Here is a 23,948-nt window from a genome sequence, read left to right as displayed (position 1 = left end):
TAAAAGTGTAAACCCATCAGTGTAGCAGCAGTGCCTCTCCAGATTGCTCTAGCAGTTAGTCCTGATCCTTTATGGAGTTTTGAATATTGAAGAATAAAAAGAAATCATTATATTAAATAATCTACTTATTTAAGCACCGATTATCACTCTTAAGGTGGAGTTTTGTGTGAGAGTTCAGTCTGGGTGAAAAAAGATGGAACAATGAAAAGCACATCATCTCTTACTGCAGCCAAATATTTGTAAACTGAAGTTGCTGAGAGTGTAAGTGGTAACAGTCATCTTGCAAACAGATGGGACAGTCCTGTGTTTGTGAACTTTTGCCCTAGGAAGAATGAGGGTAAAGAAAAGAGGAGAAAGTACAAGAAATGCTTAGTAATTATTAATTATTGCATAGTATTACCTTGAAATTATTGTTTTGCTCAGGCATATGAATATAATATTCATAAAAATAGAGTAATTCAGATATCACATGTAGGTGTAATTTTGAAAATTGCTACTGGATGTTTGTATCATGTTTGGGTTGGTTCCTTTTTCTTAGTCAGAGTACACAGTGTGACTGAATGGTCACTAGACTATTAATGATGTCATAGATCAAATTGCATTCTATAAACAGAAATTTACACCCTGTACTTTCAACTGAATGGAAACGTCATTTTAAATTTGCCATAAATAGTCTGCACTTTCCAAATGTTAAAATCTACTTTGAAGTCTTAATAAATCAAATTAATAGGATTTGTGAAGGTGTCTTAGAGTGGTCTAAAATTTAGATGAGAAGATAATGTATTTAAGGGTAATCATTTTTCTGTGCAGTGATGTTAAGTGCTCATCTCCTTTAAAGCATGAACTTGGTTACAGAATATTTTAACTTTTGATAGTTTAAAATTCCCTGTGACCTTGGCTGCCATTAATGCAGGATGTTTGTCTTCATTGATAGGTTTTTTTAATATCCTGTTTCATAATTGGCAATATCCCACTGTTTCATACACAGTAAAATCATTAAGACTTCCACGTGTGGTTAGGAAGGAAATACTTTCTACAGAGGTTTGTACACGAAATCTATTGGTGGGTTTGTTCATTCCCTTATGTTCTCTGAAATATGCTTTATTACTTTGCAGCATCCTAGCAGGGTCATCCTCTCTCTAAAACTCCACTGACACCATTCCCCCAAGCACTGCAAGGTGCCCACAGGCTTTCACCATAACCCCTGAGACACAGCCAGTCCAAGTCAGCTGGGGATGACCTGAAATTAGTGCTCAAGGCAGAGATACTTCCACACTCAAAGCCTCCTGCTTCCAGTACCAAGCTGGGCAGGCCCAGGATGCAGCCAATGAAGGACCTGGGGGCAGCCTTTCCATCCTTCAAAGTAATCACCAAAAGTGCTATTTTAACATAAGGCTTAACTAACTAACTAACTTGACTTTGCATGCTGCTGCCTCTCTCATAATTCAGTTTCTAGTACCAAACTTGGTGCCTGTGTTTGTTTCTATGCACAGGTTGATATCAGATCCACTATAGCAAATAGAATTAATATTTTAGGTTTTCCAAGTGCTTTGTGCCTAAATTTTTTTATTTTAGTGAAACCAGCTCCTTCATGGTGTATCAGATTTTTAGTTCAGGAAAACACTTGTTTAATAGGGAATAATTTGTATAAAAACTGTTGAGTCATAATGATTTAGGGACTTTGGTGACCAATGACCCCTAGTTGTTTTCACTACAGCCTGGTCACTGTGCCTGATGCTGTAGAGAGGCCCCTCTCATTTTGTATTTTCACTAACAAAGCCCCACATTTACACTGTGAAGGTTTCCAGCATTGCAGATTGCAGTGAGAATGAAATATATTGTTATTGTACTGCCTCAAACACACATTTGCTGCTGTTACAGCCTCTCCATGGAATATCCTGCTCATGTGGACACCCTCTTCAAGAACTCCATGGCAAGGTCTGGTCACTTGTTCAATAAAGGTGAGTTTAAAGAAGTTTAATTAGTGTAACCAGGCTCAGACTTTGTGCCAAAGTGACTCAGGTAAGTGCAGAAAGGCCTTTGTCTGTTTTCAGCAGGAAAGGGCCAAGAGGGTGGGAGGTTTGGGAAAGAACGTTTGTAAATTTTATTACTTCCACTCTAGAATTCATAAATTCCAGTAGCACAGAATTTGTTAATTTAAGGGTGCTCCCAATAAAGGATTGGTAACTTCTAAGCATTAGATTAATTACCAGTTCTAATTGTGTAGCTAAGAACTCTGATAGGCAGAAACAGGACAATTTCTAGTCAGCAGAACTTTTGAGAACGTTTTCAAGCTTGTTGCTGTAAATTAAATGAGCATTTTTCAAATGCAACCAAATGTTCTGAATTAAGGTCATAACATTGAAAAAGTAGTTACTAGAAAAGTGGAAAAAAGAAAGCTGCTTTCTGTGGCTTGGTTTCTTACAGAAGACAAAGCATTGCTTACAAAGGGTTGTTGACATCATGGCAGGACATAAAAGAACTGCACTGAGGATTGGAGCTACTTTCAATAACACAGCTGGAATGACTTTAATAGAACTCTCAAAAAAGCTTTTTGGGATATTTAGAATTTGCATGTTCTCTTGATTTAAGGTATATGAAAAAGTTCTGCAAATATATTGAGTACTACTTAGCTTTATAGTCCATAGATAGCATAACAGAACTCTTTTTAATTTCCATGGGAATATTCTTATCCTTATTTTATTGTGAGTTTCAGATGAAAGTTTGTGTTTCTTGAGGTTTTCATATAAATACACGTGGTTTAAAAATTTTTAAATGAAAATGCCACTCATGTGAGCACTTAATTCTGGGAAAGAAAATAAAAACAAAGGTTGAGGTTAAAGATAGTGTAAAGATCTTTGACAGTGGTTTCTTGTAAATGGATTTACCTTTTTTAGAAATATGAATGCTACAAGAAATTCATAATGGTTTTATTGGGATGGTACATATTGTTTAGAACTAAATAACATATGTTGGCTTAGTATAATACTACACCAGTTGTGACTGGCCATGACTGGGTTATTCAAGCTCTCTCATTCATTTTAACCAATTAGTTTGGCTGCTTATCAGGAAGTGACTTCAGTAAGGAAGCACACTAATTCAATTATCAAGCACTCCCTTTCTTACTCTTCCAAGAAAATGCATATGAACTCAATGTAAGAAAAACATTTATTTGCAGCTTCTTGTCTGTGATAACTCATTATGTTACATGCAGCATGATTCACCCCAGAACGCTTATCTCTCATGGAGGGTGGGAGGAGGAGAATGAAAAGTTCTTACACCACCTAAAATATATCATTGCCTTGTAGGCAGTGGTACCATTTCCAGGAGAAATAGCTCAGTTATCTGTTTGGAGGAAATTCCTCCAGCCCCTGGGCCTTGTACCCTTTGTTCCTGATCACCTTGAGACATGCAATTAGAAAATCTCCAGCTTGGGAGCCATCAGCAGGCAGCTCCTGCTCCTTGTGAAAAACTCAGTTTGGATTGTAATGTGTCCTCTGAATATTATTGTTAATACATCTTAAAACTGAAATAATAATGATTGGAGAGTGTTCAGAACTTTTCACTGGTCAAAGTTCACATTCTCTTATTCTCAGTGAGAAGGAAAAAATTAATAGAAGACTAAATTCACAGCATTGCATGGCAAGCAACAGAAGGACCATGCCTAACAGAAAACTAAGAGAAAATCTAGCTTTGGAGAAAACTTCAGATGTCTATGAGTAATTTGTGGATGGTTTTTACTGTCTTTATTTCACACATATAAATTCACAAAAACTAACTATCCATGCTTTGGGTTGGAAAAGACCAGTGTCAAATTCAGCTGTATTTTTATTCAGGAAGACATCTTCACGCTGTTTTGAGCGTTGTGCATGGCTTCAACATGCAACTCCCTGATGGAAGATCACCATTTGTGTTGCAGAAGCTGGAAAGAACTTCTTATTTTTTTAATATATCAACTTATAGCGGAGGGACCCTCTAGTGGGTTTTTGTGGCTAAGAGAACATAACCTCTCCAATGTGCCTTTCATGCGTGCTCAGCAAGGTCTGTGAAGTAGCCAAGGTGCACGTAACATGAAGGAACATGTAAGCTGAGCCTACAACTCCTGTGTCCACAGCTGGACATTGATCATTCTGGACAGAAATACGAAAAAACAAGGATGGGCACTTAGGTGTAGGAGAGAACAAATTCATCCAAAGGGCTGTGTTGTATGAACAGATTTAAAATAATTTAAAAAGTAAGAAAGTAAGATTTTCCCTTTAAAAATAAGATGCTATACCAGATATCTTTCCAACAGTTGGTGATTTTCTGTACTAATTTAAAAAAACAGGCAGAATACCAACTTGTGGCCTTTTGGACTCTCTCTTGCAGTAGGCTATGATTTGCCAACTTCTCCACTTCAGATACATTTGCCCTGTGTTCAGCACCATGAGAGTGTGGGGATTTACATAGGAAACTAAATGAGGAAACAAAGGGAGGCTCAGGGTAACATTGGATAGAAACAGGAATGTCAGCCCATAGTGTGGGTTCTCTGCTTGCTGTTTCTACCCCTGTCAGGGTCAGGATTGGAGAGGAGACTTCACATTCAGACTCGGGTATTGTTTCTTAGTGTCACAGCCTCACAGCCATGAGTTCTGCAGTCTTTCATTAGCAAGGCACAAAATGGCCAATTATCTCTAGTTACAAGGTCTTTTAAGACTAAACTGTCCAATTAAGAAGGGACACCTAGACTATTTTCCCTTTTAACCCAATAACTGATCCCTTGAAGCCCTCAATGTGGACTTTTCTGTCTAATTACAAAACATCACCCAAACCCATGAAGAAGAAGGTGAAGAAGAACCACCTGTCTCTGCCCTAAAACCTCCATCTTGCTTGATATTTATTTCTATATTCCAAAACCCCAAACTCTAATTTTTCTACCCTGTGATATTACACACTTCTAACCAACTACACACCTGTAATCCCAGTGCTATTAATCAATTTTGGAAGTCTACTCCACAGCCCCAGGTCAAATGCAGTGTTCTGTTGGGGATCTGTGCCTTTCAGCACAGAAAGATTAAAATTCTCAGCATCCAGAGCTCCAACACATAGCTGAAGATGAAGTAATTGGTGCAACTGAATATCTGGATCTGGGGAAAGAGGTGAGCATGCAGGTTTCTGAGCGCGAAAGTTTCTGAGTGTGCAGATTTGCAGAATTCTGAGCGTGAAGTTTTTTCGGCATGCAGATTTACAGATGTCTGAGCATGCAAGTTTCTGAGCGTGCAGATTTGCAGGTTTTGCAGCATGCAGCTTTCTCAGCATGCAGATTTGCAGGTTTGTGAGCATGCAGGTTTGTGAGCAGGTCCCAGCACGTCGCTGCCCCGGCTGCCGGCGCAGCCGTTCCCTTGGAAGGGAGCCCTGGTGGAGGTCTGTGCCCAAGGGAGCTGCATGAATCAGCAATCTGCCACTGCTGCTTGCGAGGGATGAGAGCTGGGCTGAGCTCCTGGTGAGCAGCCTGAGTGGTTTTGTTACTGGGACAACAGGGGTAAACTTCAGCTGTGTGCAGACCTTTCCAAGGAGAATACTGGCACGGTCCAGCTGTGAGCAGATCTGGACTCTCGTGCAGCTTGTGCATCACAGACACGAACAAGTCCTACTTCTGGTGTGATCAGATGGAGAAAAATATTTGTAATCTAATTAGGTCTAGCGTCATGGACAGGCCAATTGTTTGAAATTGTCTGAAAAAATAAAAAAAAAATTATTTTGCAAAAATTTTCTTGGCAAATTCTTCTCATTTCCAAGAGTAGACAGATGAGTGTTTTAGATATAAAGCATGACTCACAAATTGAATATAAACCTGGAAGGTTTTAAGGATTTCAATGTACTGACTAAAAGGACAAAGCCCAAAGCATCTTTTTGCTTTGAGTGACATCAGAAAATATGAAAAAAACCCTACAGCTTTATTTTGCACCAAGTATGAATACCATATTAATGAATTTTTAAAACTAAGATTATTCTTCAAGATAAGAAGATACAAAATAACATTAAAGATACTAAGTCAGTGTGATACTAAGGCAGCTGTTTGTGTCAGAGCAGCTCTGAGCTCCACACAGGACTGTGGTATTTATCACAGAACTCTGCTGCAAGGCAGGGATCTGAAAACTGCCATCTGCACCAGGGTTTGGTGATGAGAGTAGATTTAATCCATTGTGCTTGAAATGATGCTCTGTGTTGACAAAAGGAAAATGTTAGGGGTGAATAAACTCAAGGTATATTGGTATGAATAACAGAAGACCAAAGAGTCTTTTAAATTAAATCTGATAAATTCTAGCATTTCAGAGTTTTGCTTTTCATATTCTATATTTTGGATGTATAAAATATTATGATTTTCTGTTCTGTGTTTTATCATAGCCTTTTAAAAATAATGATCTTTTCCTTACAAAATAATTTCTTAATGAATAATTTCAACTTGCTGTAAAAGTAAACAATTATTTCCTGCACTATTTCCTTAACATTTGTAAACTATAATTCTGTAAAGAACTTTAAAAAAAGGTAGTGGATTGATTTTCTTAGAGGGGAGTTTAGTTACTGTATTTCATGGTAGAAATGGAGTTCAGTCTGTAGCATTTGTTTTATTGCCAATGTCTGTGCTTTTGTGTATTTGTAAAATACACATTCACCCACATACACAGATTTTGACTGACACAGTTCTTGAAGGCTTATAAGCTTGCTGTAGCACCTTTTTTGTTTCCTTCTTTCAAGCAACCCAGATAGCTTAACTTTCTTTGCCTAGAAAAAATAGATGTGTGACTCTTTGCTGATGGTGTGCCATACCAGATATGGAGGCATGTGACAAATGGACAAGAACAGTAATTTTTACTATAAAATTATTCAACAGGACCTAATACTAGAAGATGCTGATTTACAGATTCAAAAGATGCCCTGGACTGCTGGAGAGTTTTGTTTTATTTTCACATTTGCTACTGATAGGACAACAGTGCTTGGACATCTGCTGGAGTAGATATTCCAGAAAAAATACTTCATAGTTTAACATATTCTCTCCCAACATCAATAAAGCAATTTAAGTAAAAAACTCCACAAACCTATTTTTGTTGTGGAAAAATAGTGTTCACAATGGGAGCTCTGGAATAGATAGCCTGGAATAGCTATTGTGCTAAACTGCCAGTGTATGATGGGAGCACATGCTGATGGGTACTGCAACAGATTTAAAAACAAGCCAATACATTAAAAATTATATTAGCTGTTGAAAAGGCCATCTTGGCTCTTAGAACAGAGCCAAGATAGACTCAGAGGAGGCAAGATAGCTAAATAAATTAAATATTTAAGCAATAAAAGATCAGAATATCAAATTCACAAGAGAGGTGAAGGTCTCAAGGAGCTTTTCTTTTGCAGATGTTCCTATATGGTTTACAGGAAAGAAGAGAATAATCAAGAGTCAGCTAAAAAAGGACCCCTGAACAAGTTTCCTTCCAGGATGGCTGGGTGGTCAGAGACCTGCACTGAAGTGAAGGTAAAAATGCCTCTTGGCATGAGTGTTTGTGTCAGAGTTGAGCTCCTGCCCACGGCGCTCTGGCAGGGCAGATGCTGCTCTGCAGGGCTGGGTGGGTCAGGGGCTCACAGCTCCCTGGGAGCGCAGCCTTCAGAGGCACTCACACTCATCTGCAGCTGAATTTACTCTGAGCCTCAAAGCAGAGCCCAGTGATTTTACTGACACATCGTTGGAGAGGCTAAAATATTGTCATTTCCTATCACATGACCATGCTGAGTATTTACAGATAAGGAAGGGAGCTTGCAGAAATCCAGTGACAAGTTCAAAGCAAAATTCTTTTTTGCTGAATTTTCTGTCATCACTAAAATGAGAACATGTTGTTCTCACCATGCGTTTGCTAGTGAGAGGTTCTCCTGTTCTCAATTTTTAAACACTTATTTACACTTCACATGAGGAAAAGTCTGTTGGGCTTTTCTCTGCATTCAAAAGAACATACTAGATGATATTTCATGTATCTTTAGTATGTCCTTTGAGCTGCCTTGTTTGAAAAATGGAGTATGAAAATGGTGATACAGAAATACCTGCCAGCATCTTCCTTTAAATTTAAACATCTCTTTTATGCAAGGAAGTGTAATTTTGGACCTGTAATTATCACACCAGTGCATTATCTGCACTGGTCAAAATCAATGGGTCTAGAAAAGGAGATTCACTGCAGTACCCTGATGATGAGGGCAATGAGGCAGCAGTAATTAAATCTCTCTGATCTCTGCAACAAGGGAACCCATTTTTGCCAGGTACCCCTCTGTTCTTTCCTATTGTGCCCTGCAGTCAGATGTACATGCAGTACATCACATCCTTCAGCTCACTGTGGACCAGAGAACATAACACAAAAGGCCAGGAAAAGGTGATAATTTCAGTGTCAGCTTTCTGAAGGCGCCATTAACTTGACTTTTTCATTGCGTACTTTAATGTCCTTCAGAGCATATTTTCTCCCTTTGTTGTAACTCACATTTGCCTGTAAATGTCAATTATTTGAGACCTGAAGAAAACCTTGATTCTCTGAGTGTTGCTTGCTAAACACACAGCATGTCCATCAGAGTGCACAGCTGCCTTGCCCTTGATTAGAGGACACACCCCTATCAAGACTTTTAAAACCTGACCTTTTTTTCTGCCTGTAGGTGATAATGCACTTTCAGAGGCTGCTTCAAATCAGGTAGCACAGAGCTCATAGAGGAGAGTTAGAATGAACACAGAGTCAGCTGGTCAAATGCAAAATGAGCTGGAATCTGTGGCCTCACAGTGGTTTTTAATAAGCTGGTGAATGGAACATGACAAAAAGGTGTTCCATGGGCAGACTGCATGGATGCCTGCTGGTTTGTGAATATGATAACAGTGCTAGTTCTAGGAGCAGGTGGAAGAAAGCAGGGAAAACATGCTTCTTAAATTTTATTTGTTTAATAAATAAATAAATTCCACCTGTATTTAACCCAAACTCATACTAGTCCTTTACAATTTAGTTAGTTCCAGTTCGGAAGAAACCACTACTGGGCTAATCATTCTATAGATTGTTGCTTTCAGATGAAACCAAGGGAGACATTATTAATAAAGAATTTTCAACCTTTAAAAAGGTCATGCTCAGTTCAAGATTGTTAGCATGGTCTGGATGCCTTAGCCAAACTGTTTCACTTAAGTCTATGGGAACTGTCCTATCTAGCCTAGGCAAAGGAGATATAGTATTTAATTCCACAGTAAATACCTCTGACAGCAAAAAAAAATTATTTCTTTGTCTTGGAACACATTGTTGAGAACTGGGCTGGATGGCTAAGGAATTCATCATGTAGAATCACTGTAGATAAGGCCAGATGATATTATGTTGTACATAAAAGAAGGGAAATTAAAGAAAGAAAAGGCAAAAGAGATGTGTGGAGTTGCTGCCCTTTCCTTTTTGCTGAGTGGGCTGTGCCCACTGATGCTAATGGAAGAAGCCCCAGGCCCCCTCTTAAGTTTTCCTCTCACCAGAATTTCTGTGTCTGGAAAGCCAGTGGGGAATGTCTGCAAATATATGGATGTGCAATTTTTCTTTATTCTAAAGTACAATTCTTTTGCAAGGAGAGAAGAGAGACTGTTTTTGGAATTCTTAAATCAAAGACAGTCCCTATCTGTACAAGCATTTATTTATTCACTTTCTTTTTTATTCACTTTCTCTTTGGTTTGTGCTTTTTCTTTTTTCTTTGGTCGGTTTGTTTGTTTTTTTGTTTTTATAACTCTGCTCTATAAGCTTTGCATGCTGATGTTGTCTCTGGTCACAGTCACAGAATGTTCTGAGCTGGAATGGACCCACAAGGTCCAACTCCAAAGGGAATGGTCTGTCCAGGGATTAACCCATGACCTTGGTGTTATTTGTTCGCAGTGTGCTCTGTATGTTCAGTAATTCTATGCTTTTATTTTATGCCTTTGCTGGATTGGGACTAGGATAAATTAGATTTTTCTGGCTTTTAGTTTGCAGCCACCACTGTATGTAGGAACTGATGGGGATTCCTGCTCCCATCAGTTGCTTAAACAGCACCAAAAGGCATAAACAAGGAGTGACTGAGGAGAATGTCAGAGATTCCACAGCTCACAGGGAGAGTCCAGCCAGAAACCAGCTCTGTGCATTCTTCCTTGCAGGAAGGAGCAATGCCAGTTATTCCCCAGTGCCAGAACAACTTTGCCTAGGAAATGAGTGAGGTAAAGGCTCTCTGAGGCTGCACTTCCTTCATCCCTGTGCCATGAAACTCGGGGAGTGCTGGTGATTGCCCTCCTGTGCTGCTCCTGGCACAGCTTGGAAGGATGCTAAGCTGGAGCTGCATTACTCCACTTTCCATCTTTGGCTGGTGGAAAGGAAAGCATCTTGCAGAGCATAGATAACTGCTGGGGCCTGCCCTTTGGTGAACACTAAGAAATGGGAGGAAGATTTTTTTATTGGAAATAATAAAAATCATGCCACTGCTGAAATACTGAGACCTGAGGTGATGGGACAGACAGTAAGGTGTAAAACTCAAACTATTTTGCTGACATTTAAACAGAAAGTATATTTTACCACTTTAAATGCTTGTACTTCTAAAAAAACCTCACTTTACGTGGCTTAAAAGATAAAAATCTTTTTCTATTATATAATGAAAACATAATTATATAATGAAAACATAATTATAAGTACTGCTGTTGTTGTCTGCAACAAAAATACATTTAGAGAGTTTTTCTACTAGCATGTTTCTATTTTTGCTTTCAACATTTTCATTATTTCTGTGAAAGCTTCCTGATTGAACCACCTTCTCTAAGAATTTTTTAGACTTGAATTACAGATCATTCTAATAAGCTTTTTAATTACAGCTTTTTAATTAATTATTTAGAACACTCCTGACTGTTAGAAACGAGTCCATGTAGGGTAAAACTGTGAGGTAATTAGCTTTACATGAAAAACAGCTGCTATCATTTTCCACTGACAAAAGGAAAGAGAAACAATTTCTACACCTCATAGCAAAGGCAGACTTGGACTGGAAAAGACTGTTTGGCTCAGAGTCCATAGCTTGAATTTATCTGAAATTTAACTAGTTTTGTCACAGGTATTTGCTATGAAGATTTTGAAGGCATTGTCACTCTAATTTTCTAAATTCTTGTGGCAAGTGCATTGCATCACCTGGATAAAGAGTATCCCAGTTCTGTTAAATGGAGATGCTTTTTGTAAGAGGATTGGGAATATGAAAAACAAGGCACTGTCATTACAGTGTGCTATAACCCATGGAATAGTATAATAAACTAGTAAAATAGTATAATAAACTAATAAACTAGTAAAAATAAATAGTAAAAATAAAAAATACAAAAATAGTATAAATAAAAAATCATAAACTTGAGGAATCTTCAAGTCATCTCAGACCAAGAGCTCTTGCTGTGAATTTTCTTGTTACAGATCCTGAAGCATTTCTCATGGCTGAATGCCTACAGGCTCTGGAAGCAAACTCTGGAGTAAGGAAATCCTCACTGCAATCATCTGCCCAAACTATGCCAGAAGGAGCCAATGCTTGAGGACAACTCCTGGAGTCCAGTTGGCATCACAGGATGGGAGCTCCTTGTGAGGAGCAGGACCAGGCTGGGAATGGGCCCTGCTCCGTGGCTGCAGATCCCTCCAGGAATCCCTGCCAAATGCACTTTGGAGAGCTCTGCGAAATTTGCACAGATTTGGCTCCTGTTCAAGGTTAGCTAAGGAAAATGTGATTAGGTATTTGTGTTCCTAGCTCTTCTCTGATGTTTCAGGTCTACATCCAGGGCAGCATAAGGGACAAAGTCATTATAATTTCTCTATGTCTATAAAGATAGAAAGATATCTTGAAAGATAGCAATGCTCTGCTTTGAAAATTTTTATACCACATGAAAAAAAAAAAAATATAGGCACAGAACACTTTATTCTACTTTTTGTCCCCTTTGCTCTATTTCCCTCATATCTAGCAATGTTTTTGTATCACCACTTTATTGTGTTAACTCTCTGATAGCTATTTCTGTTTAGTGCAATCTACTTTTTATGGAATCTTAATATTGTTGTTCCCTACTAATTCAGTATTTTATTTTCTTAGATATTTATATGCAAAGCTACTGGAGATACAGTGGACTGTCACAATATGGAACAGCTATGGCCTTCACTCTGTCAGACACCACCCCTTTACAGTGATCCCTGTCCAATGCATGGAGAACCTTTGGGAGGAGTTTTTCTGCTACAGGCAAACATTTGTCACCTTTCATTGGCAAATATCAAGGTAAGGAGCTAAGGAAATACATGAATACTTGTGTTCAAGCCTGTTTTCTCCTTTGATAATTTGTGCATGGCTTATGATTATGCATTTGCTGTACAGCTTTGGGATTCCTTGCTGGACTCTGCCCCAGGCACTGGCCATGGGCCCACTGGCTTCAAACCAGTTCTCTGCATAGAAGGGTTTGCTCCTGGCTCCTCCACAGGGAAGAACTCAGTTTAGTTTGTCTGCATCCACCAATAAAACTTGGATTCACCAGACACCACCAGTACCTCTGGGCACTTTTTCCTTTGTGGCCATTTTTCATTTTGATACTGATTGTGAAATCTGAATTTCCAGGAAAGCTTGTTCATCTTAAGTCAGGAATTAACAATAGTGTGTAAGCACTTTTCAGAAAACAGGCTTTGATTTTTTTTGTCTTTGTGTTTTGTTAATTTAACATAAAACAATGTATTAAGCTTCAAAGGAATTAGCAATAATCATATGATCTTTTCTCTTTGGTAAGAGTTTTTATTTAGAGTGGTGAATCTTGAGGAGAAGAAAACTTTGAAGCAGTGGCTGAAAATATATTTAAAATTAATGGGGCAGTTATAAAACTCAGTTTATTTTAAAAAGAATCTTGTATGTATGCCATTTGCCTCAAATGAAGCTTGAACTCCATGTGGATAAATTGGAATTATTCATTTAGGAAGTACGGTTTAAAAGATATTAAAGAGCTGCAGCTGTAGAGTGATTGATAGATAATTGTAATCATAAACAGAGGTCTGTCACTGCTGCACTTGCAGTCAGACTGACTTTGGAATGGATTTCATCTAATTCAAAATGAATTTTGTATTTTCTTGGCACATAGCTGTTCAGAGTCAGATAATTTTCAAAAGCTAAAACTTTGGTTTAGAACCTTGACTTCGATGGTGACTGTCATGACAAGAACGTGCAAGATACACCATTGGAATAGTTTCAGAGGCAGTAATCTTTGTATCTTGCAGAGAGTGGAACAGGATTCCATGCCAATATTGATGGGATATTGGTAAGTTCCTTTCAATGTCTTTTGCTATAAGAACACTTCCTCTTTTAAAATGATATAGAAAGTGTAAGGATCATGGTTTAGTCTGAGGAGGTTAGAATGCTGGGTTTCATTTTGTTGTTTAATTGCTTTTTGGGCACCTATACTGCATTGGAAAATGCTACTGTAGCTATCATTTGTGCTCCTTTACTGCTGGCCATGAGTTACAATAAAAGGAACAGCTTTTGGATTTGGGGGGATGGTTTTACTTCTTCTCTACAGTTACTTGTATAATAGTATCGAGCAATTGTTAAATGGACCAGTTTTAACTCTGTACAGACAGAGAATCAGTAAGTGGGAGCATTGGTAGAGAACTGAAGAAACAGAATTTCCACTGCCTGACATTAGGTCCTAGGAACTGAAGATCAAAAAACCTACCTGCAATTACAGGCTACTGCTTAGGAGCCATGAAGAGAGGCTCCTGCATCTTTTGCAGATGTGCATTTTCTGGATGGATATTAGCACACTTTAACTAGGGGTAACAGGCAGACTGTAGTATTAACACCCAGAATTTAAGATTCCCTGTGGGGGGTTAAATATTTCTTGGGTTTTTACTTGAGCTCAGGTTTGCTTATCTACCTCCACCTAGACTGATGGGATGAAGAAGATGGATACACTCAATTTAGTCTCTGCTGTTAGTTCCTGATGAAACAGACATTTTGCCTTAATGTAAGTAAGTATTAATAACTTTTTATTAAAAGGTGGATTCAGAAGACAAGAAATAGGAATATCAAACTTTCAGGTAAACAATTTTATGTCCAGTCATCTCATATTATCTGTACAAACTTCCTCCAGAAATTCAACACTCTAGTATTAAATGTAAGTATTGAAAAACACTTAAAACCAGTATACTATATGTAATTACTTTCTCCCTGGGTTAATATTTAACTATCACAGAATTAAGACATCTGTGAAAGCCAATTTTGTCAGCTTTGTTATATTACAGCACAAGAGAGATGAATAAATGGAGTAATATTTTATTGATCAGAAACAATACTTTTCTCAGCAATTAAAATGCCTGATTCATATGAACAAGGTGAAAATGAAACAACCAAAAAAATAACTTCACATTTTTTCCATTTTCTTCTTAGTGTAAGCAATAAATACAATGCCATAGCTTCTATTAATCTTATTTACATAGTACAATAAATGAATGTTGCCTGGTTTCCAGCCCAAATGTTTCTTGACATCAAAAGGAGTACATGTTGCAGCATTTCTACAGCCAAATACTCTTGTAGATCACCACCATGAAAAACTGAATAACATAAATGCCAACATTAAACAACCAAGGGACACTGCAATGCAGCCATTTATTAATTGAAGACAGTAGCATTAAAAAAAGACATTTTCTTTCATTGCATCATAACATGCTGGTGTTACAGATAACAAATATAAGACAACTATTGCTGTAGCCCCCTGTAGATTGATATAATAAATCCTCACCCCATTAAAAAAAAAAAAAGAGCAAATAATAAAAAGTAATAAACAAATAATAATCTGCATGTTCAAAGGAATCTCACAGCCCCACCAAAAGAGAGTTTACTTCCAACCCAGAGAATACAGCTATGGACTACAACAGTCTCTAAAGCAGAACAGAGCCATTAGAAATCAGCATAAGAATTTGATTTTAATTTACGGTGGCAGAAAAACATTTTAAGAAGCAGACTCTTCTCTTAGCTGTGTAGAAACTGAAAGAAGGTGAGGTAGGAAGACAAAATAAGGAATTTGTATTTTCCAATGCAAATTAGAAAGCAGATTATCTAACCTCAGCAGGAGAGGGGAAATATAGCTCTGCTATACATGTGACCCTTCACAGCCAGAAATATTTTCTTGCAAGTCCAGCTGGCTGTGTTTCTTTTCCAAAGTGAAGATGGGCAGGTGTGTGCCTAGAAAGAAGCTGTGATTGTCCACCTAGAAGTCAGGTAATTTCTGTATAAAACCAATTTTCCCTCCTAAATTGCAATGACATGTTTCTCTAATAGAAATATATATTAAATGACAAAATCTCTAGCCTGTTAAATTTGAACTGCCTCTCTGAGAATGAAGCTTAATTAAAGTCTAATACTGTATCACACTCTAAACCAACATCTATGTGTTAATTAAGACAACAATCCACCAGGTACCATGAAATAATTGTCTAATAATATGTCATAAATGGTTTACAGCACATTTAAATGGACAGACACCTGTCTGGGCTTTGAGTCTCAGTGGTACCTGCAGATTGTGCAAAGGGAACTCAAGACAGATTTATACCAGCTGATGATCTGGTCCCGCAAATGTAAAGCTGCTATACTGGAGCAGGGATTATCTGCACCACTGATATCTTCAGAACATTGCACAAATTTTAAGTAACACTACAAAGAGCAGCAAGCAGAGTTGTGAACAACCTCTAGTTGTGTTGTAGAAGACATTGTTACTGTCACTCTTAAAATGTCACAGACTGTGACAATCTGATTGCCAGATCTCACACTATTCTACACAATCCAACTGATTCTTCAAATCATCCCCATCAGCTGACCAGACAGCCCTGCAGAAGAGATCTTCATTTGTCCATCCTGGCTGAGATTCCATATTGTGAAACTGTTATCGTTAATAAAGCACTTCCTATGTTCAATCTCCAGACATAAGAACTGTAAAAAAAAACACTAAATAAAGGTGCAAGTGGCAGGACCTTGCTAAATCCTCCCAAAGTTTTCTTTTTAAGTACAAAGCATGAAACACCTTATGAAGTCACAAAGTAATAAACACTGAAAATTACCTAGACACTACTGAAGCATAGAGAAAAGCTGCTGACAAAAATGTTTAAATGTCAAAGTCAAGGTGGTTTGTATACAACAATTTTGTATGCAAAATTATTTCAAACTGGTCTCAGAAAGAACTGTCTTCCAATTTTTTGACTGGACTACATGCATCAGTATTATGTTCATTAGCAAAACAGCCTGTCACAGATCCAGCATCTACTTTTTCTTCTGCCTAATTTTGTTTTTTCCCCATTTCAAGTAGACTTATCTGCAAATGAAATGTGTAACATTTTTAATTTTCAGTGAACTCACCTTGTTTCATGCCCTCATTCTTGAGCATTTTTGTCATTTCACTTAAGAAACCTACTATTTCTTTAAAGCATAAAGATTTAAGAAAAATACAAATTTCTGCAAAACACACTTTCTCCTAATTTACAGTCAGACCTTTATGCACCAGCAGAACCAAAGAAACAACATATAAAGTACTGTTCTTAGCTAATTAACTGAGACAGAGATTCAGAATCAACCAATCCAAAATAACATTGAACTTCTCAATCCAGAAAATTTTGAACCTTTATAAAACAAAACTTATACTGGACTTTCCAAATAATGAGATTTACTAATATTTGCTTGATTAGTCTGAGTCTCATATACTGGCTTTAAAGGTAGTATATCATGTGCATTGTGTTCAGTCTTGCATACTCACCTCAGACAATAAAAACAGCCACAAAACTTTGCCCCAAGAATGAAGGAATAAATTATCAAGCCTATGGCCAAGGAAATACGTAAAAGTAAAATCAGAACAATGCTACCATGAATTCTGTACATGTTCTTCTCCAGCTGAGTAAATTCCTTAAGCACACAGTGAACTTCCACCAGCTGCAGTTACTAGAGTGTCTGGGAGGACTTACAGTGACTCAGGTGACTCCTTTGCTCTCTGGCAGTGAGGCCTCATTAGTCTTGTCTTTGATAAATGAAGAAGAAAACTTCCATACAATTCAGGACAAGGAGACACTTCTGAATATCCTGAAATAGCTTAAATAAAATTGCTCAAATCTTGGTGCAAGATAGTACATTGCAGTACAGAAGTACATGAAAGCTCACACTGGAAGTGGGGTCTCTGTGCTTGGTGTAAAACAGTGGGAATAAAACAAACTGGCCAAACCAAAGCAAAACATCAATCTCTTTAACCAAAACAGCAGTATCTGTCTTTGAATCTGTTACCTCAGACTACCTGTCAGGCCTTTTTGACAGCCAAACGAATGCTGGACCAAAAAAAGAACCTGGAAAACTTCTTGTTATTGCACCTATTTAAACCATTTTGCTTTGTTCTATTTTAGGTTGAATTAAGACAACAGAGTATGGTATTTACACTCTAAGATTCTATAGGCAAATGAAGTGGCTTCAACACAGCACAGTCTTATACAAACTTCCAAGAAAATAAGAAATCCTTCATTGATTCCCTTTGTACAAAAATTTGCCAACTTTGTCTACACAGTAGAAACTGAAGAGGCAAAGTTTGTATCCTTATATAAATGCACATACATATATAGATATATATGCACAGATGTCCATACTGTATAGATACACAAACACACGTGTATATATATATGCACGTGTCTTTATACACGCACGCATACGCACGAGAAACGCGTTGGTTTCGTTTGCATCATCCGGGACAAAAACACATCCCAAGGCGGGTGAGATCCTCTGGCCATGAAGTCACCGTGGATTGGCAGGGGCAGCCCCTCAGCCATAGAGCTTCTCAGTCTTGAGTGCCACGCTGTCCATGTCGTGGTAGCCCTTGCCGTTGAGGTGCTCGCCGGCGCAGTCGTGGCCGTAGCCGTAGCCCTGCACGTCGCTGATGGTGGACACGGTGTAGGAGGCCGTGCGCATGGCGTCCGAGTGGCTGAAGCTGTGCTCAAACTGGATCTTGTACTGGTTCCAGTGCCTCCTCAGGACAGCCTGCACCTGCGCCCCCAGACAAAGCAAAATGTGTGTAAACCACAGCTTGGGGCCTCCCTTCTTTCTGGTTTGTCTCTTGGCTCTTTGTCTCAGCAAATGGGCCAGTAAGGCTCAGAAATCCTGGACAAGGGTACCCACCTACCCACCATAGAGCACTTGAATTTTTCACCACTTAGGTAAGTGTTACAGTGCGCTCGAGCTATGCTTTCCCCATTTCCAGGGACCCCTATGACTGGGGTCAGATAAGCCTGGTCCCTTCCTGCTCTGAAGGGGTTGGCAGAGAGCCAGAAAGCCCTCCCTGTCCAGAGCCTAGATAAGGCCATGACCCTTCCTGTTCGCCCTCTTTTCCCCCTCTTGTTTAATCTCATGGATTAAACAAGCTTGGAGAACCACATTGGGGAATTAGAGCCTCTTTTGTATCTTTGCCCATCTCCTGATTCACCTTCCCTCAAGGCCTCGTATATATGGGCTAGCCTAGTAATTTGGGGGGCTGAGAGGGAAGGTGCATCAGGTAAGTGTTATTCTTCAGCAAATTTGGTGTGAAGTGATGGCATTTTACAACTGTAGTGCACTAACCGCTCAGAAAAAGCCCAGGTTACAGAAGGAACAGCAGCCACACAATTTTCTGCTTCCTCCCTGTGAACTGCAGTCCAGTGTAGGACAGACAAGAAACAGAGGTGAAAAAGATAATTTCTGTTCGTCCTTATTTTCAAAAAGCCACATCCTCAGCATCTGTAAATCCATTTACTCTCAACAAACCATAATTTACATTTGCTATGGTTTTGGCACAAGTTGGTCGTTCCCAAGTTTTGGCCATACCTTAAGCAAATGACTAGAAGGACAAACTCCTGAACTCCCCATTTTTACCAGAGTTAAAAATAAAGCTGATAGAATAGCTGAAGGCCCCATTGGTTTACATGTCTCCACTGAAAGGATGTGATGTTTGTCATGGCCTTCCTCCCCTCCAATATGGTTAAACACCTGTGCAGAGTGGAGTGAGGAAATGTCACATTCATGAAATTCACACAGAATTAGTTTTTCAGGGCAGATGCCAAGTGGGGAATGCTAACAATGGTAATAGCTCCTGTTGCTTTTTCAGACATTTTTCTACATTAAAATAACTGCCTACAGGTCATGAAGATTTAATTTCCTTTTCAGCCAAACTGTACAGAAAGCAGTCCTAACTGCTAACCAGTGAGCAGGGACTGCCCCAGTTAATTGCTATATTGTGGGTAAATATTTTTAGGATTTTCCATATGTCCTCAGGGTTTATGTTTGCTTTCCATTTCCCTCACACAATGGCTCCTTTTATCTAATTTTACTCTGGCTTTAATAATGAAAAATAAAAATAAATGCAAGAAAAGGGATGTAGCTTTTAGACTTCCTGCAGTCTGGTATCAGAAACCTCTGTTTAAAGGAGAACTTCATATTTCTCAAATCCTTTCCAAGGAAATGTTAAACAGTAAGGAAAGATGTATCAACCAATTAACATAACAAATTAGCATTTTGGGGCAAAGGAAGTGCTCTTATTGTTCACAAAAACTTTCTAACCCACTCTAAACATCTAAACACAAATCTTCAAACACTGAGAAGTCAATTATCTTAATAATTTTGAGTTTCAGATCTCATTGCTTTTCATATAAAAATTCTGTATTTCCTCAGAGTCTAAAAGCTGAGTTCTTGTTTCAGCGTGGGAAGTTTTTGATAAATTATTATATGCATGGCATAGAAACTTAGAATAGAGCCAATACAGAACCTTAAGTCTTTCAACAATTTGAATCCACCTCCTGTAACCTATCATAAAGCCAAGACAAGGACCATATTCAAAATTCCAGCTTTTCCAAGAGGGAAGCTTGGAATTTAGTTTGGAGTCAATCAATCTGTGTTTATCACTAAGCTATGTGCTATTTGTTGTCCTTTCACAGTCAGTTACTTCAATAAGCTCAGAGTTTGAACATAGACACACATGCAAAAAATTACACATTGAGCAATTTTCACTTTAGACAAGACAGGCTGGAAGTGGGGAAAATGCTAGCAAACTGGAACTAAATGGCTTAACAAGGTCAAAGAAGTCTCTTGGCAGAGCTGGGAGATTAACTAGGCTTGCCAAATTACACACTCCACTCCTCTTCCATACTTCTGGTTCCCTCAGTAACAATTATTCATCTTATTTTTGCTTGTTAATAACATTTATTAACTGAACCTAAAGGATTCCATAGCTCCTGAGAGTCACCAGCATCCCTGCAAGACAAGTGTCTTGGGGCTATTGCCAGGGAAAAGCAGTCCAGCTGCTCCATGCCAGGACAGAGAGCTATAAAAAGGGTTTCCTGTACGGGCAAAGAGCATTTCCTCTCTGCTGCCCCAGTGCCCATCACGCTCTCTCCTGCTTTTCCAACTGAGCCACGTATTCCTGGCACTCTTCCCAAAGCCTCTCCATTACTGCTGAATCAGGACTGCACCCCTGATCTGCTGTGTGTCTGTTCTTGTAGGGTCTTATATACTTTCATCTATTGTGAGTGCCTTTCAGTCTTCTCTAACCTTCCAATCATTTATAGAAAAAGATGGAAAAAGTCAATTACACTCTGTTTAACAATATGTGTGTCTGCCCACAAAGTGAGAATAGAACTTTTACCACTTTCTCCTCAGCTTTGAGCAGTGGCATGGAGCTGTAAATTCAGCTCAGGAGGAGTAGAACTTTTTAACTTTTTTACAAGAAAGGATGTTAAGGAAAGCATTGGATGAAAAATATTGTAATAATATAATTGTGTTTCTCAGTCATTAACAGAGATACTGGTTCCAGCTGGAAAAATCTTTCTTTCTCACCTTGTAACTTAATAATGGCTGGATTTGATGAGTTTGCAGGAAGGACTCCTTCCAGTCAGCCCTATAACTCTGGTAGCTTGATGTTGGATATCAGACAAATTAAACAGCTCAGTAGCCAACCACGAGGAAAAAAAAAAAACAAAAAAAAACAACAACAAACCAAACCACAACACAGCCTCATCCCTCTCATCTATTGTACAACAGATTGTATAACCTTGCAAACCTGAGACTATGATCTTCATGGCAACATTTCTGAGGAGCAGTGAAATGAAGGGAAAAAAGCAAATAAACCCCACAAGGCTTACACAGATCATGTAGGTCATTATAGCACCTGCTATTAAAATTTCAACAGAAATCTTCCTGCTGATTTATCAGAGATCTGGGACGAGCTTCTCCTCTGACCACAGCCTGTATGACCCCAAAAGCCACGCTAGGCCATCTGAAGCTGGCAAACTGATGTGTTAAGAGATCTGAGCATCTTACTCTGTGGGCTGCTGGCCCATGAGCAGCCTGTGAGTGTCCTTGGGGAAGCCCTGGCACAGAGCATCCAAGCTGAAGGGTTTGCACATCCACACTGTCTGGAGGAGCTCTGTGACCAGCAGCTGCAGTGCCTGCAAGAACTGGATTTGACAGGCCATGCCTGGCTGCTCTGCTCAGCAAACTGGAGATGTTCCTTGGCTGCAGTCAGCAGCACATACCAGCTATTTTTCTTACATTTCTTAATTCATCTTCACTGAAGTTCTGTCCTAGCAGATCACTTTTGTTCACTTTTTTGCCAGAAGTGTTTTGCTTGAACAGGATTTGGCTCCTGATATTTGGTGCAGAACACACTAAAATGTACAGCAAAAGGCTAAGACTTAGAATGAAATTAGTGCTTTTAGCATTTTTTAATTACTAATACCCCTGGTCTGCAGCCCCACTTGCTGGGGACAGAACCTTTTAGGAGACAAAGGAAAGATATTTTTTCTGTGCTGACATTTTTCACCACCTAAATTCTCCCCTTACATTTTCTTACTGACACAGTTGTTTATAAAGCAGTAAGTCCTTTCTTTAGCAAGGTGTACTGATAATAATTTTAAAAAAGTATAGTGGTCACAGAAGCACTGAACTCAATAGTGGTCTAAAGAGGATAAATTTCCACTCTCTATAGAGCAAATACAGACATGTATGTTTAACTAAGTCTATGGTCTAAAAATTGAACTAATAATTGAAATTAATTAATGTTAAAATACCTACATCCTCCTTTAAATGTTATTCTGCCGGTAGATATTCAAGCAGTGATTCACTTATTAGCATTTGTATGAGTTGTGGAAGAGCTCATCTTTTACCACTGATGAGCCCATGGGGATGACTCAGGTTTGGTTTTTCTTACACAGCAGAAAAGGATATGTTAAAAAATATGAGTTTGTAACAATGAAATATTAACAGATATTGGAATAGATTTCAAAATCAATCTCATTTAAAATTAAAAGCAGCCTTGGAAGAGGCACAAGGATAAAGACAGAACTGAGAAGTGGACAATATTGTTTCATAAAAACTGCAGAAATTTTCAGGCTTTCCACCCCTCCTCCTTAATTTTCCACTGGAGCAAAACAAACTGATTTTTTTCAAAACACCTGTTTTTAGGAGGCATTCTGAGCTATACTATGGCATTGTGAAGGCATCCTGAGATTTCTGCACTCTAGGAGGGAAAGGATGTGTGAAATGTCAATGCAGAGTGAGGGCAAGTGATCAGATCCAATATGGAACACTTAATGATCTTCATGCTATGAAGTAAATGTATGAGAAGGGACTTGAACCTGCATCTACCCTATGATAAAATCAGATCAAGGGCCCTGCCCCAGACCCACTGAACCCAGAGAATGCCCATCTTCATCTTCTCTGGCTACCTGGCAAAACACCAGTAAGACTGAGGCATTTGGGTGGGGGGACACACAACACTCACAAATAAATCTTCAAAGTCCAAGACAGTTTCATTGCAATTCTGTCAGCTCTGGACTTGGGAGGACAAGGAAGAGCAATCTACACTAATGAATTTTAGCATTAGTGAAATATTTCCCTCTGAGTAAAAATTACTCCCCAATAACACTATAGAAACACACTGGCACAATTTTAGAACATCTGATCAAAAACCCTAAGGGTTCAGTCTTAGGAAAACATCTGGTTACTCCCAAATTTCTGCTTACAGCCTATACTGTAACCACACTAAATGTAGAACAAATGAGCAAACAGATGTGTACGAATAAGTATAGCATTGTATTTCTTCCTCTGCCAAAAGCGTTGGCAAATTATCAGTTAGTTTTTTGGTGGGGGTAGTTTTGTTCATTTGTTTTGGGGTTGTTGGGTTTTTCTTTGCAAGCAAGATGAATATTAACAGTTTTAGATATATTTTTTTAGCCTTCCTACTACTCTGATCTCTGACACTAAGTCTGGGGAAATGTACTCTACAGCCTGAGACAAGAGTTTCTAGGTGAAAGTCACCCTGTGCACTCCAGGAACTTTGACCTAGCCAAGACAACAGCAAAGCTTGTTTGCTTCATCTGGATCAATACTATCTATTGCTGAACCTGGTACAATCCTCTAGTGTCAGAATAAGGTCTGTCCTTGGAACTGGCTGATCGTGGTACCTTACACATGCACTTGTGACCCACACAAATTCCTGCCCCAGGTGCACCAAACTATTAAAGCCTGACTGTTGGAAAGGTTTTTTTCGCTTCTGCTAAAAAACACTTTTCCAAATCTCAGCCTAATTTCCCAGAGAGCCTCATAACCCAATCCCAGACTCATAGAAGGAGTTGGAAGAGACCTTAGTGACCATCTAATTCCAGCCCCCTGCCATGGGGTACAGCCATACCCCAGCCCAGCAATGTGTGTGCAGCGTGGTCCTGATCCTGCAGTGAGTCTCCAGGATAATGTCCTGTACAGCTTCCAAACAGACAAATAAACCTTCTGGATGTTGAACTGCTTTTCAGTGTTCTGATATTTATCTGGACTTTATAGCAAAGTGACAACTCTCTTCAATTTCTTAATCAAGACGAATGTGTATAGCTCAGCACCCAAGAATCTGTCCTAACACACTTAATGGTACC

The 23,948-nt window shown here is 38.8% G+C and overlaps 2 protein-coding genes across 12 annotated transcripts in view; one reads left to right on the top strand and one right to left on the bottom strand.

Moving 5' to 3' along the window:
• The window catches only part of LOC146766935 (uncharacterized), a 121,095-nt gene extending 106,301 nt beyond the window's left edge, over positions 1-14,794 (top strand). For 2 of the 4 annotated variants that reach the window (XR_014956787.1, XM_085585339.1), the window contains exons 3-6: positions 1,882-1,961; positions 7,390-7,507; positions 11,433-11,717; positions 12,094-14,794. Coding sequence is in view for 2 of the 4 variants with exons in the window: in XM_085585339.1 (XP_085441465.1) it covers positions 1,882-1,961; positions 7,390-7,454 (145 nt within the window). In the remaining 2 variants the exon portion in view is untranslated. The remainder of the gene's footprint in view (positions 1-1,881; positions 1,962-7,389; positions 7,508-11,432; positions 11,718-12,093) is intronic. The other 2 variants (XR_014956788.1, XM_085585340.1) reach the window with 2 other exon arrangements.
• CALCRL (calcitonin receptor like receptor) overlaps positions 14,292-23,948 on the bottom strand; it is a 64,720-nt gene continuing 55,063 nt past the window's right edge. For all 8 annotated transcript variants that reach the window (XM_085585323.1, XM_077785154.2, XM_021540938.4 and 5 more), the window contains exon 13: positions 14,292-18,042. In XM_085585323.1, coding sequence (XP_085441449.1) covers positions 17,821-18,042 — 222 coding nt within the window. In that variant the 3' untranslated portion in view covers positions 14,292-17,820. The remainder of the gene's footprint in view (positions 18,043-23,948) is intronic.

This window comes from Lonchura striata, chromosome 7 (assembly GCF_050655825.1).
Source record: "Lonchura striata isolate lonStrDom1 chromosome 7, ASM5065582v1, whole genome shotgun sequence".
In the NCBI taxonomy this organism is placed as follows: domain Eukaryota; kingdom Metazoa; phylum Chordata; class Aves; order Passeriformes; family Estrildidae; genus Lonchura; species Lonchura striata.
Note: the sequence above shows the minus strand (reverse complement) of the source record. Positions and strands in the feature narration are given on the sequence as shown.